Below are 22552 nucleotides of genomic sequence, written 5' to 3'. Positions count from 1 at the left end.
CCTCCCCAGGCAGGGCTGAGCTCTGCTGGGGGTTGGGGTTTGGTGCAACGCGCAGGCTTGGCTGCAATCCCACTGTTGTGTTTGTGCTGATAACTAAGTGATGTGGTGCCTCATCCAGGGGCCTGGGCCCTGTTCTGCAGGCTCTGGGCTGGTCACCTCCAGGCCGCGGCAGGTATTAGCGGTGGCAATAAGGGGAAGTTCCACGTGCTGTTCACTCTCAGGGTGCAAAACCGGCTCCAAAGGGGAGAATCAACACCAAAACATGCCCAGGAGCTGTGTTCGGGTGTCTGACCTCCTCTCTCAGGGCCCACAAAAAGCCCCTGCGTGACAATGCCCTGGCATGACATCCCTCAGATTTGCTTCCTGCCATTTTTGCTCTCATCCTCCATCCCTTCCGTCCTCTGGTGCAGCCTCTCTGCTCCCCCTTCCTCACTTTACCCCCTCTTGCTCCAGCTTCCCTTTCCCCCAGCCCGTCAGGGCCCCAAATGCAGGGGAGGGCTGTTCTGGAAGCGCTCGTCTGTGCTGTTGCCTTCCAGACAAAGGGCAAGCCGTGGAGCGATCCAAAACGCCACAGCCGCGAACTTGCGCGTGCCTCGCCGCGACAGTGGAAACCCAAGAGCCGCGGCAGCAAATCAGCTACACTATCATCAGTGGCACGCATAAATTATCCCCCTAATTACACCATATGTGCAAATTGTACTGTATTAATTACTAGAGAATGCTAATTATTCTTCCCCCCGCCACCCTAGCCCCCGCACCCTTTGGGGAGAGGCTGCCGCCGCCAATCGGCACGGAGGGTTCGCTGGAGAATTAGCAGGCGCTATTACACGCTGGATGTTTTTCTTTGGGATTTGTTTGGTGTTGAGGTTGGGCAGCACTCTCCCAAACGACAATAATTAACCCAGCTGCAGAACGTGGCAAGCTGTGAAAATCCCTGTCATTTCCGTGACTGGGAGGCATTTGTGGGAGCTATTCCTTTTCTAATAAGAGTCTTTTTCTGGTGGCTGTTGTTGTGTTTTTGGGCTTGTAATTGCGGTAACAGATGCCGGAGGAAAGCGAAGTTTGAGTCCTGGACCTCTTGTTCTGCTCATTATCGCCTCTGCGAGCTGCCACTTTCACCCCAAAGCTGGTGTTTAATAAGCCTCACTCAGCAGCAAGTATCAATTAATACTCAAGCACCTTGGCTCGGGCTCGGTAACTGCAAAGCCATTGAGTTAAAGAAATAACGAGTGGAGCGCGAGCCCTCGTGTGATCCCTCACCCGGGGCAGCCCCAACAAACGGGAGGCTCGGCTGTTTAGCAAAGCCCGTGTTATTCGTGACGTGGCCCTCGCGTCCCCTGTCCCTCCGTCGCCCATGAAGAGTGTCCTCCTCTCGCAGCCATCTGTAAGATTTCAGACGGCTTATTTCTGAAGCGTGCGGCGAGAAGGAAATTAAAAGCCCTACTGTATGTAAATGGGAACCTGTGCAAACGCGCTCGGGAGCTCTGGGGAACGAGCAGCTGTGATTTGCCAAGCCAACCAGAAAATTAAAAAGATTGTTTTACAAACGTGCTGAAGAGGGATGTGCGTGTGAGGGCCCTTGGCGGGCAAGGGGCCGGGGCCTGCTTCTGGGGGAGCCTCCGAGACGGGATCGGCTCTCCTCCAGAGCTAGGCCGGCGCCAACCGGGCACGAACGTGTCGTGGCTGCACCAGTGGAAGCGGGAGAAGAGTCTGCAGATCGCTGGTTAGGGAGGTGGCTTTTCTCCTGAGCTCAAGACAAGGGATTACGGGTGATGGACAATTGGTGGGCTCTGGGGTGCAACATGGGGAATAATGCATCTGAGTCTCCTTCATTTCTAGGCCTCCTGTTTGCAAGAGTAGATTAAGAATCACTTAGTATCTTCTCTTCATAGTTTCTAGGCAGCGAGGTGGATCCAGCAAGTAGGTTTTCTTCCCTCCGGGCTTCAGTATACACAGTAATATATTAGAATAATAACAAAACCTTTCCCCCGCTCTCTTTGGAACATTTTTTAAATACTTACACTTTCTTACATTTTTTTTCAGTGGTGGAAGGGAAGGTCAGCTCAGCTTGGGAGTCGGCGGGTGGCACAGGACTGGATCCCCAGTCACCACTTGTGCCAAAGGCTAGTCCTGCACCTGCAATGTAGTCATGTGTGCAGGCAGCATCACCCATATCCCACACACACGCGCACTGGGACCCAGAACCAGACCCTTGGTCTTTTGGCTCGAGAAGCTCAGGCAGCTGCCCTGCATCTACAGAAAAGCTTCTTTAACCAGCGGCAGTAGTGAGTCTCTTATCTTCTCTTTGCGTGGGGCACATCATCCCTTCAGACAAAGCCAATGCGATAAACCGCAATTCTCAAGCATACTTCTGGGGCCTGTCCTTTCTTTGCCTCTGCTCGCCAGGGCTGAGCACGCTTCTTGCCGTGGGTTAGAAGAATTCACTTATGCTGTTATTTAATGAAGTGTCTTAAATGCAGATTTAATCACAGCATTTAGGCAATGGTCACTGCATTCAAATGGGTGATTGGAAACATCTTTCCTGAGTGAGCAGTTCTGCTGCATCCTTATTAATCGAAAAAAATCATTTCAGTATTAATCACCAATGTATTATTAATCGGCTCATATCCATTACTCTGCTCCTAAACCTCTGTACTATGTGCTGAAGTATTAACTTCATCACTGATGGGTTCCTTTGCTTCTCTTCAGTGGGTGCAACTTAAGCGGGTGCTCTTGAGCTGTTCAAGACGTCCTTGGCACCAGACACCTCCTGGGAGTCATCGGTTTAATGATCCAATGTTATTTAATGGGCAGATTTATTTTGTTTATTAAAAAATATAAATTGGGCATTTGGGATACAGTGGCAGTGCATCACTGGGAGCATCTCAGACTTGAATCCAAGTTACTTCACCTATTGGGCATCCAAGTGGACTTCAGCACCTAAGTATGATCCTCTTCTGCTCTGTTCAAGTGGTAAAAAGCCATCAGTTCACCTCCTTCTGCACCATGCCGCCACCTGAGCCTTAGGAATATAGTCACAAAAAGGCAGTATAATGGTGGAGGAGGAAAACCCGGCCACTTTCTGCTTTAACTGATTTCCAGGGCCTTGAGCAGGGTAGAAGAGAATCTCATTTCTTTAGGCACATGGACTAGAGTATGGCCCTAAGTCACCTGCCCAAGGTCACCGAGGGAGCATGCAGCAGTGCCGGTAACCGAAGGTAAATTTCCAGCTTCCCACTTTATGTTGCTATTAATGATGGTATTAATAATGGATTTTTGTTGCTATTAATGACGTACGTGGCAGTGACACCAGAGGCCTTATCCAGGATGGGGACCCTGTTGTGCTAGGTGCTGTAGAGATGCTACAGAGGCGGATCCTGGATGCCGAAGAGGTACTTTGGAGTCTAACTGCTTCCTTGTTGCACCCAGGTTGAGTCCTGGAGAACCCACGCTCAGGACAAAGGCATGTTGTAAATTGAATAGGTTTTCAAGAAGGTAGACTAGGATGGCACTTGGACATCCTCCACACCACTTAGCCTTCTGATGGGTGGAAAAGGATCTGGCCCATAGGGAGACAGGGTGAGAGAGACTCTTCCTGCCCAGCAGGGCCTCTAACTACAGCACTTTCCTTCCTCTAATGCCTGGCGAGGCAGAGCCCAGACCAAGCGCGCAGCAAACCTCCGATTCACGTCCTTAAATGCACTGAGGCTTCCTGCTTGTTTGTCATCTTCCTATGTGACCAGCCAGGTGCCATTCCCCTCCTGCACGAGGTGCTTGCCCTCTGACCTGCGCGTGTCAGAGGCCGAGATGCCGTTCAAGAGCGCTTATAAAATAAGCGCGAGGTCTGCAACCTAGTCTATAAACTCCTGTACTGCCCGAGGCGATGCCTCTGTGGTCTGGTGCGCTCCAAGAGACCGCAGGTTCCCGTAGCAAAAATCAAATGAACGTCAAAAGAGTGCTTAAAAACCCCTGCAAGAGCAACTCTCCCCCTGAGAGCATCCTGATGCTTCCCTTTGTAAAAGCTGAACGCAGCAAAAAGAACTTTTAAGCATCTCTATCTCCCCCTCAAAGCCCAGTCTAATTGAGCGCTAACAAAGGCGCAAACGCTTGGTCTTTAGGAAACCGACAGGGGCTGGAGTGGAATTTCAATTCCGAAAGTGCTCGAGAGACGGCTTCCTCCAGCCTTGCCTGCCACAAGCACGGATCCCGGGCTGCCAGGACGCTGCTTTGAGCCTCCGCTGCATTAGCATGTAGGGCGTGTGCATCCAGAACAAATCCAGCCGCCCAGCGGGGACTCTGCTAATGAATGCATTAATACCTGATGCTGCTACAGCCTTTCATCGAAGGCTCTCAAAGCACTCTACATGCTTTAATTAAATTTCCCCACACCTGGGTTGGCGGGGGGGAGGTGGCTCCATTATATTTTGCAGATTGGGAAACAGAGAGGTTAAGACGCTGGAGACAGCACCGCTTGGCTTTCACCACCAGTATCACTTTCTCCCATTTTTAAACCCCATTTTGAAGTGCATTGGCAAAGGAGTGGGCAGGGATGGGCTGACCCATCTGATTTCCAGAGCCAAACCTGCTTCCCTCGCTGACCTGAGGCTGGAACATGGACGTCTCTGAATGGCGCAAACAGTGGCATCAGCGTGCGCCCGGCTCCCCGGGGAAAGGGGCGGAGGGGGATGAGGGGCTGAAGGGGGAGGCCGAAAGTAGCTGGTTCCTGTTCTCTGCCAGGAATGCAGTGATTTCCTATATTTCTTCCTAACAGCTGAGCGAAGCAAAGTGATTGCATTAAAAATATAATTTTCAAATGATATGAAACACTATTGATTTCGCATTTTAAATGCATTACGGATTGGAAAATCCATTTTTCATATTTAGAGGCTCCACCAGACTGAGCTCCTCCCAGGTCATTCTGCTCCTCATCCCAGAGCGCAGGGGCCGTGGCAGGAGCTGGGAGATGCTGACACCCCAGGTGGACACAGCTTTAGAAACTCCCTCATCATAGCCCTGGCTGATTTACACCCCCAGTGAAACATTTTATTGAGGAAACAACACAATATCATTATCAAGGGCCTATCATAACTGCCCAGCATTATCCCCTGTGCTTGGCAAACAGAGAAGGCGGCCTATTTTCAAGCGCAGTAAGGGTGAAATGGCTGGCATAAAACTCCAGTAATCAAATGTAAAAATAATAGCCCAATTCATTAATATCAAGACAACCTAATGGAGACATTCTTAATTATCAAATACATCCATGGATTTAATTTTTACCTGAGTTGTTTAAGCTCAGTCATCTTTCCCTTTTCACAGACACTTTGCCGCAGGGCGACATTGAACATTTGTAATTGGATTCCATCGCTGGAGTTAATTATAAAGAGACAATAAAAACCAACTGGCTTCTATTTTAGTAGCTATTATTTTGTGCTAAAATCCTTTGTTTTGAGGATAGATATTTGTAATTTTAATTTAACACAAAGCCCTTGGGCACATTTTGTGCATGCGTGCGTGTGCGTATGTCATTACAAAGGCATAAATAGGTGCACTCCTGTTCTATATGGCATGCATTATATGCCCATAGACACACTCACTATATGAAATGATAGGAGGCAGAGAGCTTCTCCTCTGGGAGGTAAGATTCCCCTAATCAGGAATTTAGCCTCATTAGTCAATACAGAAACCATCCCTTTTCTACCCCTTAAGGATATATTGAATAATTTTTCAGCCCCAACAGCTTTATTAACAGAAATGTGTCCCAGGCTGACTCAGTGCCTGGGAAACTTTGACACACAGGAGGTAGACTGTGGTGGCAATGAGAAACAGGCTAAACTAATTAATAACTACAAGACAGAACGATGCACAGTAGGAAGCATTTCATCAGGACAGGGATTTCACTTCAACATGGTGCTTAAGCTTGTGTCCAGCTTGAAGCCTGAGAGTGCTACTGACTTCTGGCCGGGCACGTGCATCAGTTCCCTGCTGAGGTGGCGTCTCGATCAGTCCTCCTCCGTGGGCTTTATTCTGAGGACAGCTTGAGAAGTGGGGCTGTCTCCTGACTACCGTTATTCGGGCCGTGTTTTCTAGGTGGTAATCTTAACATGAAGCAGGAAAAATGACTGTTTTTTTTGGGACCACAAAAACCATCTGCCAGTTCATCAGTGCCCTCACGTGACAACAAAATCCAGAGCGGAGGCTCTGGGTCAAGTCCCCCATTAAGCAGTGATTTGCTTTGCGCAAGTGTCTCTTGCCATGCATGTTCTCCGTGCCAGGTGTCCAGCCTAGGAGTGGAGGATCACAGCGATTCGGCAGCTCCATCAGGGTTACCATACGGAGAGGGAAAGATCACAACCAGTGGGAGGGGAGGGGAGGGGGTCTCAGCGCATTTCGAGCTGGCCCGTTGTAATAGTGCCTGTTCTGCCCCGTAAAAAATCGGAGGCTGAATTGCAGTCATTTGGCAGCTGTTCCCACCCCGTCTCCCCTCCCAAGGTGAACTGGCCTAGTTTAGCGTCCTCTCACTGTGGGATAGGAGTGGACACATAAGAGGGTTACACCAGACCAGCTGATGCCCACTCATGGGGGGCGAGTACCCTCACCCTCTTCTAGGGGTGTGCTTGGTTCACCTGTCTGCAATCACAGCACCTGGCCACTCCCGGGGGCTGATACCCTCTGCTCCAAAGGGCCGCAAAGGTTTTCCACGATGCACCTAGCCCAGCGTGCAGCGATTCAGGGCTGGGGAGAGGCACATTTCCTTCCAGACCTCTAAAGCAGTCAGCGTATTCTGGTCCTGATCCAGAGAGGGGTATTCCAGTCTCCGTTTCACTCGCTCCCGCGTGGTGCTGCCCGGCCTGATTGAGCAAAGCGACTTAAACACATAATTACCTTCAGGCATTTGAGTCGTCTCCAAACTTACACGCTTGCTTCAGCGCATGGCTGGATCGGGGCCAGAGTTCTCCGCACCAGGCAGGACTGAAGCGTGAGACAGGACTACACCTCTCCGAGTATGTATGATTATAACAATTATTGATGGGCAGAAGATTGCCCAGCCTTCTCTTAAATTAGCTCCAGCGAGTGCCTCAGATAGCTATTGCTCCTACAGGCCGTTACAAATGGATCCTCCATCATCTAAAATGCCCGGGCAGGGATATTGCTATGCAAATCATAACCAGATTACTGAGGCTGAGTAAAGGAAAAAGGAGCTATTTCTACTGCCTCCTCTTAGAGCAAACACCCAGCACACTCCTACCCCGATGCCAAACACCACTGCCAGCGAGTTCAGCCCTTCCGAGCGGCTGAGCCAGTTTGGGCCTTTCTGTGTGCGACAGAATATCAATATTTTACTCAGAAAAGCCTTTTGCCAGTATATTTGTCCCAAACCCTAAAAACCCCTGATTAAAGGAGCAAAATACTATCTGGAAACTTCCTCTATCACAGAAGGGGGACACTGAAGTTTTACACCTGCCTGATGGTTGTAGGTGCTATTTATCTGTCACTCGTATTACATTTAAAGTACAAATGTGTTAGCTGTGCATAGGAATAAGAACTTGTGGTAGAGGTGGTAGCTTTCATTAGGGAATACTCTGTTTACCTCCAAGTTGCTTGGTGGGTCTGAGCTGTCCACGTGTATTAAGACAAAAGGATACGCACTGAAATAAAACACACTAGGTTTTTGTGTTTATTATTGTCAGTTTAAAGCAGCTGTTTTCGATTAAAACCAATTGTGTGTCACCCTCTGGCTAAGTGTTTGTAGAAGAGGCAAGATGTTGGAATTTAAACAACTGCAGGTCAAAATTAATGCCACGACTGTTTGATAATTAAAAACGCCACCTCCAGTAGCTTGCCTTGCTAAGCAGGCAGGAAAAGCCGGCGTCAGGATGTTCGGATCCGTTTCCGTTACTACAGAGGCTGATTGTGGCTAATCAGCAAAGCTTGCATCAGTATGTGCAGGAGGTAAAATAAAACCTAGCCCAGGGCGCACAAAGAACAAGGAGCGAACAGCGATACAGTTAAGGAAGGAAAAAACCACGTCAGGGAACGGAGAAGCCGCTCTGCAGCTATTTCATACAGGGAATAAACATGTAGATTAAAATAGCCAAGTGCAGCAATCAAAAAGTAAGCATATAGTTTCCAAGACAGTTTGGCATTTACACAGACAGACAGGCAGGAATGGAGGAGGATACAGGCTGGTGTCTCTGCGGGGAAGGGAGATGAGATGCACCAGGCTGCCAGGGCCAAAGACAAAGCACTGCAAGATGCTAACAGATCAGCTGTGATTTCTGTGCATTTACATTTTTACCTCACTCATTCGAATCTTTTTTGGTACATTTTCTTCTTTTTATCCCCTCTTTGTCAGCAATCTCTCGCTCTCGCTGTCTATGGATTCGTCTCTCTCTGTCTCCTGTCAGGCACAATAGGATTTTTCTGTCTTTGCGTGCCTCTCTCTCCATCCACTCCCACGCAAACACTGCCACTCACAGCCTGAAAATCTTCCCTTTCATAACCATTTTGGTACTCCTCACAGGGTTCCCCCTGGTGATCCTCACGCATCTGCATGCAGCCACCCCGCTCCTTCCTTCCTCCAGAGCATATCCTCATCCGCTACTCCACTTCCACCTACCACCTGCAAACGCCTCTCCCATGTACCCCAACTGCATTCACTCCGCTCGGGGGCATTTCCATGCCTCCAGTCAATCTCACTCACACACACACACACACACACACACACACACACACACACACACACTCCATGCCCAAACCCAAGCCCTGACCTCGTACATTCACGATTTCAAAACGGTACTAGCACATCGGCAGTAAGCATCATATAGTCCTACAGCTGAGGCTGTAGGCTGTCCTATGCTATGCATGACAGCTGGCCAATTTCTCAGAGGAAGGTTAGAAAACCCGCCAAATCTTATGAAGTATTCATGAGAAAAAAACAAAACCCCTTCCTGACCCCTCACTGGTGACTAGCAGAAGCCCTGACGCATGGGAATTACAGCTAGTGGTATCAGAAGAAGAGCAGCATGTCAAAGGCCAGTTTGCTGAGGGCCCGGCTGCAGTAAGAAGCCACCAGGACCTTGGACAGTAGCTGCCTTGACAAGCAACGGGCCCAAAAACTGTCTCCCAACCTTGCTGCAGAAAATCTGGAGGGGTCCAGAGGAGGTGGCCAAGAGGGGAGACCTGAAGGGAAGGCTGGAGAGGGAAATGTTCTTTCCCAACAGCTCCAGCCCCTGGCTTGGCCAAGGGGTGGGCTGGCCAAGCTGGAGGAACAACCAAGTCTCCAAGCTGCCATCTTGGCATCTCCCCCCAAAGAGTCAGCGAGAGGAATCTGCCTGGCTCCCTAACCGGCCACGAAACGCTGACAGGGCGAGGGCTTTAAGCGGCAGTGCTATCTGCATTTTATATTAACTTTGCTAAGCATCGCTTGACCTTGTCAGTACAGATAAAGCCCTGTGAAGTGCAATGCCAGATAAAATGTAATTTTAATTAAGTATAGTTATATCCGGACAAAGCGCAGCTGAATACAAATGACCCCGTGGTTTAATACTTTCAATTCATATTGAAATTTCTTTTGAATCGGTGGGGCTGTGAGAGTCAATGACCTCCCATAAGGGGCATGTAAGGTGGAGATCCTTCCCCGTCGCGGCTGCCAGGTCCCTGCCGCCATGCTTGATGGGTCGTCTCCAGCGCAATACAGTACGCAGCTGTGCAGCCCCACTGGACCTTTCTGATCCTGAAGACTTCTCTTATCCTCCCCGTGCTACCTGTCGGCACCGGGTTTATGACCGCCTGGAACAAGGTATCTGGGTTAAATCCCACCCCTCTCATTTAGGGGGGGGTCCTTGGCATTTTACATGCCATTCATTTACTGATTTTTGCTACAAACTTAAATCAGTCCATGACATGGGCCAGAAGCGATCCTTCTGTGTTCAGAATAAAACTGATTTTATTTTCTTCCCCAATAAATAATTTAAAAATCAACTGGATGATTGACTGACAGACCCCTAAGTCAGCCTCAGAGGAGTCACAGCCTGTCTAATGGCAGGAAAGGGGAGGGCGAGGGGGCATAACTGCGTGAGTAAAGACTACCGATCTGAAGAGGGGTTTACAGAGTCAGGCCACACATTTCTGATGGTCATGTGATGTTTGGTTCTTGATTTGAGAAAAGCAAAATAGACAGACCTGCCCACAAATCACCAATAAGTTGCATTTGCCCTGGCTGCTCACTCTAAAACGGGCAGACAAAGTGTCAAATGTCTACATAAAACAATGTCCTGATCAGAGGGAGTACCCAACCCTCAGCTATTAACCACTGAGTTCTCAGCTAATAGCTTTCACCACTGGGGCTAGATGTATCCTTTTTAATCTCTAAATTAAATAAAACAGAGCCCCTTTGGAAATGCAGCAAAGCCCTCTTGCTCCAGGCCACCACGTTTCCTTTTTATGCTTCCTTAAGGGTCTCTGTTTTTCTGTCTCTTCCCATCACCCAGAGTAATTTGGGACCATTAGAGAAAGTTCATTGCTGTAATTGCAACCATATTGGTCATTAAAGTTGACAGACAGCTGTTGAGAAAGTCACTCGCTGATTCCCGCTCCTCTGCAAATGCCTTGCTGTGTTTGCTAAATCGGGACTTTGAATTTATGAAAAGGAAGCAAAATCCGTTTTACCCCCAGGACCAATATTGTCAGGGAAGGAAGAGCGCCCCAGACTCAGCCCCGTCTGTATTTGTAAACAACGCTCACATGCCTCTTGCTTAAGCAGAGGCAAACTGTTCATTATTTACTTCATCCAATAAAGATTTCCCCCGAGCTCTCGCTCCTGGTTTGAAGTCAGTAATGCATTTTGGAAAGAGAGCTCATCCCTCCCGCCTCTATTTTGGAGCTGATAAAACAGCAAACCTTAAGTCACTTGTCTGCGCTTCAGGACCCGAGAGAGGAGAGAAGGCTATGCATTTCCACCGAGCACAGGAAGATCTCAGCACACCGGGGGCCAAGTGTTATTACCCTTCGTGCTAGAGAGGGGGAAAGGTAAGTGGAGAAATGAGAGGCCTGCCTGTGTCTAAATGAACAGTTAAGGTAAACCAGGCTCCAGTCTAAGTGCAAAGAGTTAGTGCCAGAGCCTGGGGATTATCCTGTCAAAGGATCCCTGACAAGTTATACCAGGTGAGACCCTGCCTTGAGGCACCTAAGAGCTCAGCTGACACAGTGAGGCAGGTGCATAGATGCAAGCAAGGATTCATTTTGCAGCTATGTTGGTTTGAGAAAGAGAGGACCAAAAAGCTCTTGGGTCAGGGGCAATAGCTTTCATTAGAACCACTAAATAGTAGCAAAGAAAGGGGGTTTTTTTTTTGCTACTATTTAGTGGGTCTAATAAAAGATATCACCTCTGACCCAAGAGCTTTGTGCATCTCTAGTTACAAACAGGTCACAGATGTCCTGACCCCCTGTCCCCGATCTCATCAGCCAGCCTACCTGCTTCCCACTTTGTCACTCTTTGAGCACCCTGAAGCGCAGGGGGAGAGGGGAGAAAACCTTTTCAAGAGTGACGTGCCTGGCGGGCTGCTTGTTGCCTCTCGAGGAGAGCAGCCGCGGGGAGTTACAGCAGACAGACTTCAGATGCACGCCGCGGTGCCTGCGCTTACTTGCTAGGTCTTACGCGCCGTTCCTTTTCTTCTGCGTTGGAAGAGCATCCACGCAAAGTTATCTTGTGTGGTTCGGCTCCACGAGATGCGCTGCCCCAGCGTCGTTCTGCAAACAGTTGAAGACAGACAAATCCTTCAGACAGCTGCTCCGGGGGGTGCCCTCCCCAAGCCACTGCCAGCAGCGTGAAGAGAAAAAGAGTTTGGCTCCTTTTCACTTCTTACCAGAAACATCTCTCTCCTACTCCCTAATTAGCGACCAAAGTCGTCGTGCAGGTGCTTGCGAGCTAGAGGGCAGTGTTTTACCTTCTGGTCCAGCCCTGTGACTGCCAAGGGCTCCGTAGGCTGTAAAAATAAATTGGACATTAAATATTTTATTTTGGATCTCCTACTACTGATTTATTTCTGGTGCGATGCAGCAAGTAAATATTTCGCGCCAGTATTCACAATAAACCGCACGCACCGCACGCCAGGCAGTAAGGGCCCACTCCAGATTCTTTTTGAAACCAGTAAACTTTATTTATATATAACAACAGTACAAAGTGAGTCCTTGGCTTGCAAAATAGGAGTGTTTCATATTTACAATAGGTACACAATAATATATTAGAATAATAACAAAACCCCCTTTTTTTTCCTCCTTGGAACGCTTTTAAATACTTAAACTTTCTTACATTTTTTTCCCCACAACACTTGTAAAAACAACAAAAACCAGACAACCATTTAAAAAAAAAAAAAATATAATACAGAACTCCAGTGTGTCAAGTATCACGGGGACAGGTGGACGGGGCGGGAAAGGGTTGGGGCTGTGTGGTGCAGACAAAGTATACAGTCAGATTTAGTGTATCTTGCCAGCCCACCAAAACCAAAATAAAATAAAAATAAAAATAATAAAAAAGGGGTCTTATGACGGGCATTTCTTTAATTTGTAAGGGACGGGTCAAATAAATAAAGAGCCCTTTGAACCCCACATATCTTTGCTTTAAAACTCACATTTTTTATTTATTTTTTTAAATTTGGTTGCTACCTTCACATCCCCCCTTTTTCATGACCGTCCCCTGCAGAAGGTGCCCCTAGCAAGTGAACTTTCTCCGCGGTACGGCGGGGATGGAGCTGGCTGTGATTCATTCTGAGTACTAGCAAGAATGAGGCGGAAGTAAGGACTACAGGCCGGGGCTCTTGCATTTTTTGACGCCTCCCTATTCAGGCACGTGCCTGCTCTGGCCAGGAGAGGAGGGGACCAGCATTCAAGGTTTCCCCAGCCCAAATGCAGCACAGGGGCCAGATATGGCAAGGGAAAGCCTGGTCAGGAGGTGACCACCGTGAGTTTGCAGGCTCCAGAGACAGGTGCCGGGGTTTGGGCGCGTGCCCCTGCGGTGAGGGCTATGCCAATCTTTGGAGCCTTTTGCCAATGGCAAGGAGGGAAGATGGGGATTGGGACGGGGACTTCTTCCACCCAAAGGGGTGAGAGGGCAGCTCACATGACGGCAGATGGGCGTTTTTAGCCAGCAGGGATAAACACACGGACACTGCAGCATAAACAACATGGGCAGGACACACGGCGTCTCATCTGGATTCAAAGGCCTGACTTATTTCGTGCAAAATCCTGACAGCTATGGCAGCCACAGCTGCTCTGGCAAGGGGAGAAACTGCTCGCTTAGCCATTTGCTCCAGTCTGTGGGTTGCCCATGGGGCGGGACACGACACCCCCGTGCTCGCGCTGCCCCCACGGCTGCTGTGGTGGGACGCTCTGTGCCTGCCACAAAACCCAGGACGGATCCGGGGACAGCCGGGCTCCCCTCCTGCCCCCAGGCCCTCTTTGAGACAGTCTCCAAAGCTGGCTCGCTGCTAACAGGACCAGTAAACCAGGGAGGGGATCAAAAGGGGTAGGACAGAGACCAAGAAAGCTTTGCACTGCACACTTGTCCTTAACTGAGTCTGGAAGAAGCGCTCAGCACGTTACCAGGATTTCTGGCTTCTCACTTTGCCTCAAACTAGACCAGGAGCCCTGGAGAACGGGCTTTTGAAGAGGCAAGGGAATAAAATGAAGCACTTTCTTTCACATTGGGGGCCTTTGTGGAGGTAGGAGGGAATCGTATTCCCTCCTGGTTGGGTGGATACATCATTCGCTGGCTAGGAACTGGGCAGAGATATTTTGCTTTTGTTCCTCTTTCTAAGAGAAGAAAAGTATGTTCAAAGGTTTCACAGTTTTTAAGACCCTGCCCTTCGAACTGGCCTGGCTGAGCGACACGTCGGTGTTGCGGTTTGGGGTGCTCAGGCTCTGAACCGCACCCCACGGGCTTCTATTTCTAAGTCAAACAGCTCCTTCAACAAACAGCTCATCCCAAAAGAAATGTCTCCAACAGCGTGACTGCCCTGGCCACGTTGGCCCTGGGCGGCTGTGTATGTGTCGCACACGTAAGGCCTTTGGCCCCTCGCTTGCTGATCTCAAGAGACCTGGGACAAAGCGGAGCGGGGCGGGGAGGGGGCATCGTGGAGGTTTCACTGAAGACACGTTCACAGAACAGATCGGACCGCTCACCTAGCTCTACCTAGCAAGTCACTATATACAACGTCACAGCTCCGCGTTATTGGCTGACGGTTTATGGTACACGTGGACTACTGAAATAGGATGACTGAAGCTGTGCTGCCCTGAAATGCATCGCGGATGCTGGTTGCTTGTCCTCCTTTTCTGAACCCTTTTGTCTTTCCTGCGCAGCACAGTCACTGCTGAGGTTTCCCCCTGATGGCCCAGCTTGTTCGAGTCCATCTATTTTTGTTTCATTCAGTTTGGTGAACTAAGTCCTCATGACAGGTAAATGCTGACAGCCCTGGAAAATGAAACAGAGCTGCCGGTGACAGCCAGAAACACTGCCCTGCAGCTGCTAATGGGAAACAGTACAGGCACAGGCTTAAAAAAATGTTTCTGGAATAATTCTCCGGCCCCTGCTCTGCCCCAGGTGGAGTTACACGCCCAAGGGCGACACACAACCCAGCTTCCCTCCAACTCCCTTGCAGCGACGAGCGGTTAGCAACCCTGCAAACCCGACCCTGCGTGCACGTCCACACCGGGCACCAGGCGGGAGGCGCCCACCCAGCAGCCCCAGCTGAACGCCTGGACTCGTGCTCGTGTAGGGCACTCGTACACGTTATGCATTTACACGCAAGAGCCCGGAGCACAAACACCGAACCGCCGGGTCCTGCTGCGGGGCTCCCCTACTCAGCCTGGACGTTGCAGACAACCCGTGAGGCGGATGGAATAGGGAAAGGCTCCTTTTTTTGGGTAAATTCCATATAAAACCCTTACCAGCAGTGGCATATGTCCTCTTAAGAGGACACGGGTGGCCTGGCTGTTGGGATTGTCACAGGGGAAAGGCATTGAACACCTGCGAGGCGAAGGGTTTTATCACCCGGCACTGGGATTTCCTGGGGAAAGGCTGGCCTCCCGCATCCGCAGATTCAGGTCCATGACTCATCTCAGTCCCCCTTTCCACGGCTCTGCTCCTTCACAGCCTGGCCCTGGGGTGTTTTTCATAACGCTTGTTCCTCATGAATTAAGCTACAGTCCGTTCCCCGCCCAGCTGGACCTAGGATGGCGTCAGAGGTTTTGTCCTTAGCTCTCCCGGCTTTTTGTACCTGGCAACCCCCTCCCCTGCCTCTCCTGTGGGAAGGAGTGGGCCATCTGAGCTCCATGTCAGCCTGCTTCTTGGAGGGATACAGCACTGTGGGGCAAAGGCAGCAAGGTCCAGGCAGAGGCAAGCTTGGCTAGGAGTTAGGACTCCGGCATAGGGGGTTTTAAAAAAGGCTTTCAAGGTGGAGAAGCATTTGATTAGCACCTTGCTACCCCTTGGAGTGGGTGCTTTGATGGCTCTGGATAATGCTCAAGTGCAGAAGATTAAACGGAATTATTTAAACAGCAGCACCAGACACAGATAGTCCAGAAATGACGTCTTCTGCTTTGATGTCGAAACACCTGAAACAAAGCCGACCGGAGAATCAAAACGCCTGGGCGCGTTTCTCCCACCCGGCCTGGTGCGGGGAAGGAGGCGCAGAGCTAGATGTGCAATCATTTCATCTGCGGCAAACCCGGGGCCTCCCTGCCGACCGAACCTGGCGCGGGGCTTGCCTGCAGCACGCGGACCGCTCCGTGCCGAGATCTGAAGTGCCAGCCCCAGAGGACTGAGAAGTCGGCTGTAAATTGGGCATCGGATCACAAGAGCTTCGCCACATAATTTCCTGCGAGCATCCATTATTCAGGAGAACCAAAGAAAGGAGCGCTGAAGAGACTTGCTCGGTCACACTTCAGCCACTCCTGCCCCTGCCTGCAGCAGCCTGCCCCCTTGGCTGCCTTACTACGTCCGGTCCCATTTCAAGCGATTCAAACGCTTTGGCTTCAGCTGCTTCCCTTGGGATGCTATGCCGCAATCTAATTAACGCTCCCAGGAGGCAGGCACATTCCCCCTTTCCTCAGATGCCTTTGCGTACACGCAGGAATGAATCCCAGATACTCTCTTTCCCTCCTTGTGCTTAGGAGCATTCCTCGAGCATGTGCAGCTGCCCCTTTCACCAACCCTTCATATCAGACATGTCTCGTTCCCTCCTCAGTGACATCCAAGCCCTGCAAGCATTTTGATTTTTCCCTAGTCTTCTGCACTTGGTGGGATGAGGAGCCCCACAGCTGTTTTCCAAGCCTCCAGACAGCAAAGGAGGAGAATGATGCTAAGGGGTGAAACAAGTAGAGAAGAGGAGACCGAGGGGGATTGAATAACAGCCTTCACCTCCCTGCCGGGGGGTTGCAAAGAGGATGGAGCTGGGCTGGTCTCAGTGGGGCAGACAGAATGAGGAGCAATGGGCGCAAGTTGAAGCAAGGGAAGTTTAGGTTAGATCTTAGGAAAAACCTTGTCACTAGGAGGGTAGTAAAACACTGAAAAAGGTTACCCAGAGAGGTTGTGAAATCTCCATCCTTGGAGATTTTGAAGACCTGGGTAGACAAAGCCTTGGTTGGGATGACGTAGTTGGGGCGGGTCCTGCTTGGCCAGTGGGCTGGACTAGATGTGACTTCCCGAGGTCCCTTCAACCCTTGTCTTCTATGCTTCCAAGCATGACTGATGAATACACCCGGCCTCGGGCGCTGTAGCACGCAACGTGGATGCTGCATGCTGGTAAAGACACCCTCTGCATAGTGCCACCCCCGAGGCTTGTGCAATGACCTTTATACAGCAAGCAAGAGATCTAGGATCTGCAATGTATCCCCACAGCTCCAGGGAGCTGTAGGCAGGGACTTCAGCCTTCACTAGACCGAAGAACAGGGCAAAGGGAGCCCACGCTGGAGAAGGCGGCTGGGCAGGGAGACGGGCGAGGCGTGCGTGATGCCTCCTAGCAGAAGCCCGCTGTTCCAGGCCTAAACCTAGTTAGACAGGGGATGGTCGATGAGTTGACAGGAAGGAATTTGGACTACAAGGTCCTAAGCAGATCCTGGCAGGAGCATGGGAGTTCTCCCATCAGGGTGCAGAAATGATGCCAAGCGACTCTGGAGAACAGTTAAGCAGGCAAAGCGAACCGGGAGCAAGAAATACTTGACGCAATGGCTGTGACCAGAATGCAAGGCTGAACAAAGGTGAGCACTGATCATGTGCGGGATTGCTGTGAACAGCAACAGCAAAAACCTGGGGAAACTGAAGTCTTTTGGGGGCATATCACAGATCTGCCTCTATGCAATGTCAGCGACAGAGGGCAGGTCAAGTTAGCAACTGCTCTAATGACTAGATGGTGAATTTATTCGGGTTGGGATGCCAGGCTTTAATAGGATGCCCTGGCAGATTCTCCCTGTTCTGTCTGTGTAATTAGACTCCTGGTGCAGGTAAGGGAACCTGGGAAGGAAACCCCGCTGATGATAGGCAGCCTGTCTCTGTGCTGGTCTCCACAGATCCCCTTCTTGTACCCATGTCTCAGTCAATCGGAGCCTTCTAGTTACAAAGCTTAGGCTGCAGCGAATGTCAAAAACTACGGCTTATGGCACCAGGTTGGTCATTAGTATTTCTTTCGAGCTACTAATAGGGCCCAGAGAAACTCACCTAAGTGGATTACCAGAGGAGAGTGGGCTCGGTGCAGCTTTCAGTGGAGGATAATTGAAACAGCAAGTTTCCTGAGTACTTCTCTGAATGCTTTTCCCTCCCTCCTTGTTGCTGTCTGCATTCAGACTCCTGGGACTCTCGCTGCCTACTTAAAGCACCAGTCTGAACCCGCCCGCCTGCGACCGGAGAGCTCCCAGCTCCCTTCTGCAGCACTGGGATGGGGGTGGTGGCTGGCTGCGAAGTGGTATCTTCTGCCCTGGCAGCAAGCTAAGACCCCAGCCCTGCCCCGGCATCGACGGCCGACGACCGTGGCACAGCTCTGCGAGCCCAGGGGCCCAGGCGGTCGGACCCCAGTGCAGGACTGCGGCGCAGGCTGTGAGCGGGGACTAACGAGAGCTTAAGTACAGGCGAGCTTCAGCCACACCTGCAGCCACTGACTCCCCTTTCTGCGCTGTGCAAATGCACAGACAAGGATGGATTTCAAGACGAGAAGGCTGTATAGTCCAATGGTTTTGCACTGTAGGTTCAGCTCCTTCCAGCGTGGTGGGGGTGAGTCTGTGGGCCCAGTAACACGAGGCCTTTCCCTCCCCACAGCCCTTCTAATGCTCTCGGGAGGATGCGGTTGCTTTACCGGAGTCCTGCGGCGGAGCGGATCCTGCGTAAGTCATAACAGTACCTAGCACGCAGCACCCGCACGCGTGAGACGGCAAAGCACCCATGCTCCTTTGGCTTCAGCCAGACCTTGACCAGCGCTTCACATTGCCAAGCCTTTGCTAATCTTCTCACCCCACCAAACACCGCTCCCCCCGCTTCAGAAGCAGGGGAAAGAGTACCGCGCAGGTGAAGCGGCTAGCCTGGGGTCAGCCCCTTCACAGCCGAGCTGTTCCTAGCCTCTCTGCAGGGAAACTTACGGCTGGGCATTTTCCCATCGGGTTTTGATTCCATTAGACAGACCCACGTAGCTACTCTGCTGCAATCGCCAAGGCTCGCATGGTCGATACTTCTATTTCCATTAGGTCTAATCACCTTGTCCTCCCCACTGCAGCCTGCACAAATATCAATATTTATTACAGAGAGAAATATTTACAGCATTCCATCTACCTCTTGGCACTCTTCAAAGGACATGAAAGCTTTGGTCTCTTTTAAAGGAATAACACTCACATACATTTGTCTTTTAGTGACCACAAGAAGATGGGCTGCTCTGGCCGCTAGAAACCAAACCTACCGAACGAGACACAGAGACAAAGACGACGACGACAACGGGAGTTGGCACTCGGACTGTGTGGGTTACGGCTTTCTCTTGCCTAGCACAGAAACTTCTACCCCTCCCTCAAATGGAAATAAAAGTCTTAGGCTTGACCTTGGGTGACCTTGCGTATGCCGGGAGAAAAATGCAAACGGCTTCTGTCCTCATTTTGTCTGTAAGGGTAAGAGAGTCTTAAACAGAAAAGCAATAAATACATCATCTCACTATGTCTACTCTTTTCAAGTATCACTTGCTGTAAACATTGGGTTTTTGTGTGTGTGTTTCAACCGCAAGAAATCACATTGCAGCTGGAACAGAATAGCGCTAGCCGGCCAGCACTCCAAGCGACTAAGAAAGCTCCAGCCCAGCTCTGCTTGACTGGGAACGGTCAGCCAATTGGTTTAGCTCAAATTGCACCTGCAGAAACCTACAATGCACCAATTTCAGTTTAAACCGCACGCGACTTCCTTCGCTTTGCGCACCACAAAAGGCAGAACACTCCTTAGGAACCCGAATGTCAAGCAAACAAAGATCCCGCTGAATGGTGGCACCTGGCTGGAGCTTTGTGTTGAAACAGCATGGAAATAAAAGAGGGGAAAGTTTAAAATCAGATCCTTCCTCCTTCAGCGGCAAGTGGGATTTAAAAAAAATAGATATATCGACACTATATAAATACACAGATAAAGCTGGATTTCAAGACAAAGAGGTCGAATGCTCTGATGGTTTTGCAACTCGGGTAAAGTTCCTTCCGGTGCCTATAATTTACTCAGCTGTTGGCTTTCTTTCCGGCTAAACTGTTATTTTCCTTTGTGTAAAAAGTTTTGGTGCAAACTTGTGCTCATATTTTTGTAAGTTCCCAGGAAGAGGAATAATGGGATTTTCCAAACTTTCCTATTAGCATAAGAGTCAGTTCTCTGAATGGCTGAGCCACACACTACAGGAACCTCACATGAGACAGAGAGAGAGAGAGAGAGAGAGAGAGAAGATTTGGAACTGAACTTGGTTGGCAGAAGTATCTCGGTGGCCACCGTGGTTTTTGTTAAATTGCTTTTTTTTTTCTTTTTCTTTTTCTAAAAAAAACCCCCCTTTAAATAAAGTTTTTATGATTTCCTAATATACATCACACGGTTTTCATGCAAAGCAGCAGTCATGGAGGCCTCCAGACTTCCTTCTTCCATACATACGACTTGAAGAGTTGATCCATCTGGACCCTATTTGGCTTGGGGATGCATTGTCTTTCTAGCTGTCTGCTCAAACTGGAATCTAAGTGATTTTGAACTCAGTAGGTATCTGGGCTCAGCTCTGCTCCCACCAGAGGAAGTCTCAGTACTTATAGGTGTCCAGTGCCTTCCCTGCTTGTTCTTACTCTTAGTTCCCGAGAGTCTTTGCAGTGACTATTCCCTTCTTGTTGAGCCTCGTGTCCTTTCTTCAGCTCTCGATAGACATGGCACCAATGAGCTGCTCTACTTTGTATGCCAAGCGCTGCCTGCGCGCCTGCTCGTCCTGCTCCAGGGCTCCGATGATCTGGTACAAAGCAAGAGGAAAAGAAATCAGCGTGAGATGGACAGGTCGAGCAGACACACAGACAGACACTCGTGGGTGGGCTCGTGGCCCAGTGGGGGTTGATGGCAACAGGCAGCAGCAGTTTCTAGGGTAGGTGCAGTATGCTGACTCCTCTCCTTGGGCAACAGAGTAGCAAGAGCTAATGATCCTGGTGAGACTGAAACAAAACGCCCGAGCCCGTCTGGGTTTGCCCAGCCTTCTCCAGGGACTGGGAGGCTCAAGGCACATTCCCTAGTCCAGGTGCACTTAGCGCTTGGAAGCTGAGCCTGGCCTGATACAGTAAATCCCTCCCTTTAGCTCTTCTCCCCCAAAGAGATGTAAATAATGAAAGACGGAAGCCAGCGGCGAGGGCTGTGCCATCCCGCCACCACGCCGCTTGGTCAGCCCCTTTGCTGCACAGCGCCAGCGTGATGCCGCCATTCCCACCCCGGTGTCTCCGACTCCCTCTCGCCTGTCTCATTCCACGTGCAAGTTCTGAAATGTGAACCCCTAATCGGAAAATAGCCGTGGCACGGTCCTGCCAATGCATACGTGCAATTAGACGCCCAAAGCCTTCCTTTTAATGGACGTAATTGCAAAATAGCTTCTTCTCGCCCTGCAAATGCAGGGGGAGAACAGATGGTGAGAACTTGGTTTCAAGTGATGCATTCATTAAAGGAGCCCATGCTGCCAGGAGTTCTCTGCAAATGCAAGCCTGCTTCCCCGCGCAGTGGGACTCAGGCTGTGCTGGCAGTTCCCAGAAGACAGGCGTTTTCGAGGAGGTTTGCTGGGTCAGGAGGTTTTCCACCGTGTTAAGGAGTGCGCTGGACTGCATGGGTGTCCCAAAGGTCTGGGATTCTGCATCACCCACACAGTGACAGGCTTTCAGGCCCTCAAGGCACAGACAAGGGCGGGTGGGAAGGAGCCACAGAGAAACCCTCAGCCCCGCTGACTTCCCAGTTGGCTTGGAGGGGAGAGAGGGGAACTCTGCCTCCATCGGTCCTCACCCCGTCTGCCGACCCTTGTCTCTTCGGCCGGTCCCGAGAGAGAAACCCCACTCACCTCTTCGCTGTATTTGCTGACGTAGGAGTAGATCTCGTTCAGCGCGCTCAGCATGTTGAACTCCGTGGCGTGAAGGCGCGACTGCTCCGCGAGGTAAGCGTTCATGTCCTGGTCGCTGATGGCCGGGAGCTTTGCAATGTCGGCGTAATACCTGGGGAAGAGTGAGGCAAGAGTGAGGGAGAGGGAGGATCTGGCCCTCCACGGGCACGGCGAGACGCTGCTGCCACCGCGGCTCCCAGCCACGCGCTGATGCTGACCTCTCCACCCAGCTCTTGTAGCTGGGGATGTCCTTGGCGTACAGCAGCTTGTTGGAGGGGGAGTCCTTGCCCAGGCGGTGCTCAGAGGTGGAGCAGGAGTCCATGAAGGTCTGGGCCACGACCGAGAGGCAGGCATCCGTGATGCTGCCCTTGTGGATGTCGAACACAAACTGGGGGTTCTTGATGACGTTCACCCAGAACCGGAGCGGGAGGCTGAGGAAGAGCACAGGAGTAAAGAGCGAGCTCGGATCCGAGAGGCAGGAGGGCAGCTTCCCTTCCCCATGCAAGTGAGGTGCCCGTTTGCTCTGCAACCCTGGCGTGCACGAGGCAGAAGCAATGGCTCTGCGAGTAGGACTGGGCGAACCTCGCTACCAAACCCCTAACTGGGCCTGGGGTCTGTTTGTCTCTGACTTCCCGGTGCCTTTGGGACAGACCTTGGCTCGGCTACCTGCATCAGGCCCAGCTCCCTGCAGGCTGGCCCCTGCCCACCCTGTCCTGTGGAGCACTGGCAAAGGGTGCCAGAGCCAAGGGGGTGGCAGGAGCCGTCAGTCCCAGCCCCAGTCCTTCAGGTTCGACAGCTGCAGTGGGAAACCTTTGTTGTTCGGCACGGTTTCCTTTCATAGCTTACAACGTGCTGCTTTCGTTCGGGCTTCCAGCATTTTTATCCTAATAACTCCTTCCTCTAAAGCTCTCTGCAAATTGTTTTTAGCTTCCCATCGCCTTGGTGGGGAATCC

At 50.8% G+C, this 22552-nt stretch overlaps 1 protein-coding gene across 1 annotated transcript in view; it reads right to left on the bottom strand.

Moving 5' to 3' along the window:
• Positions 1–12139: 12139 nt before the first annotated feature.
• The window catches only part of PLXNA2 (plexin A2), a 263224-nt gene continuing 252811 nt past the window's right edge, over positions 12140–22552 (bottom strand). The window contains exons 30-32 of the mRNA XM_090026679.1: positions 21818–22030; positions 21561–21711; positions 12140–20480 (exon numbers count right to left, since the gene is read on the bottom strand). Coding sequence (XP_089882805.1) covers positions 20385–20480; positions 21561–21711; positions 21818–22030 — 460 coding nt within the window. The 3' untranslated portion in view covers positions 12140–20384. The remainder of the gene's footprint in view (positions 20481–21560; positions 21712–21817; positions 22031–22552) is intronic.

The sequence above is a fragment of the Crocodylus siamensis genome, chromosome 13, assembly GCF_052110815.1.
Source record: "Crocodylus siamensis isolate JL-2025a chromosome 13, ASM5211081v1, whole genome shotgun sequence".
In the NCBI taxonomy this organism is placed as follows: Eukaryota; Metazoa; Chordata; order Crocodylia; family Crocodylidae; genus Crocodylus; species Crocodylus siamensis.
Note: the sequence above shows the minus strand (reverse complement) of the source record. Positions and strands in the feature narration are given on the sequence as shown.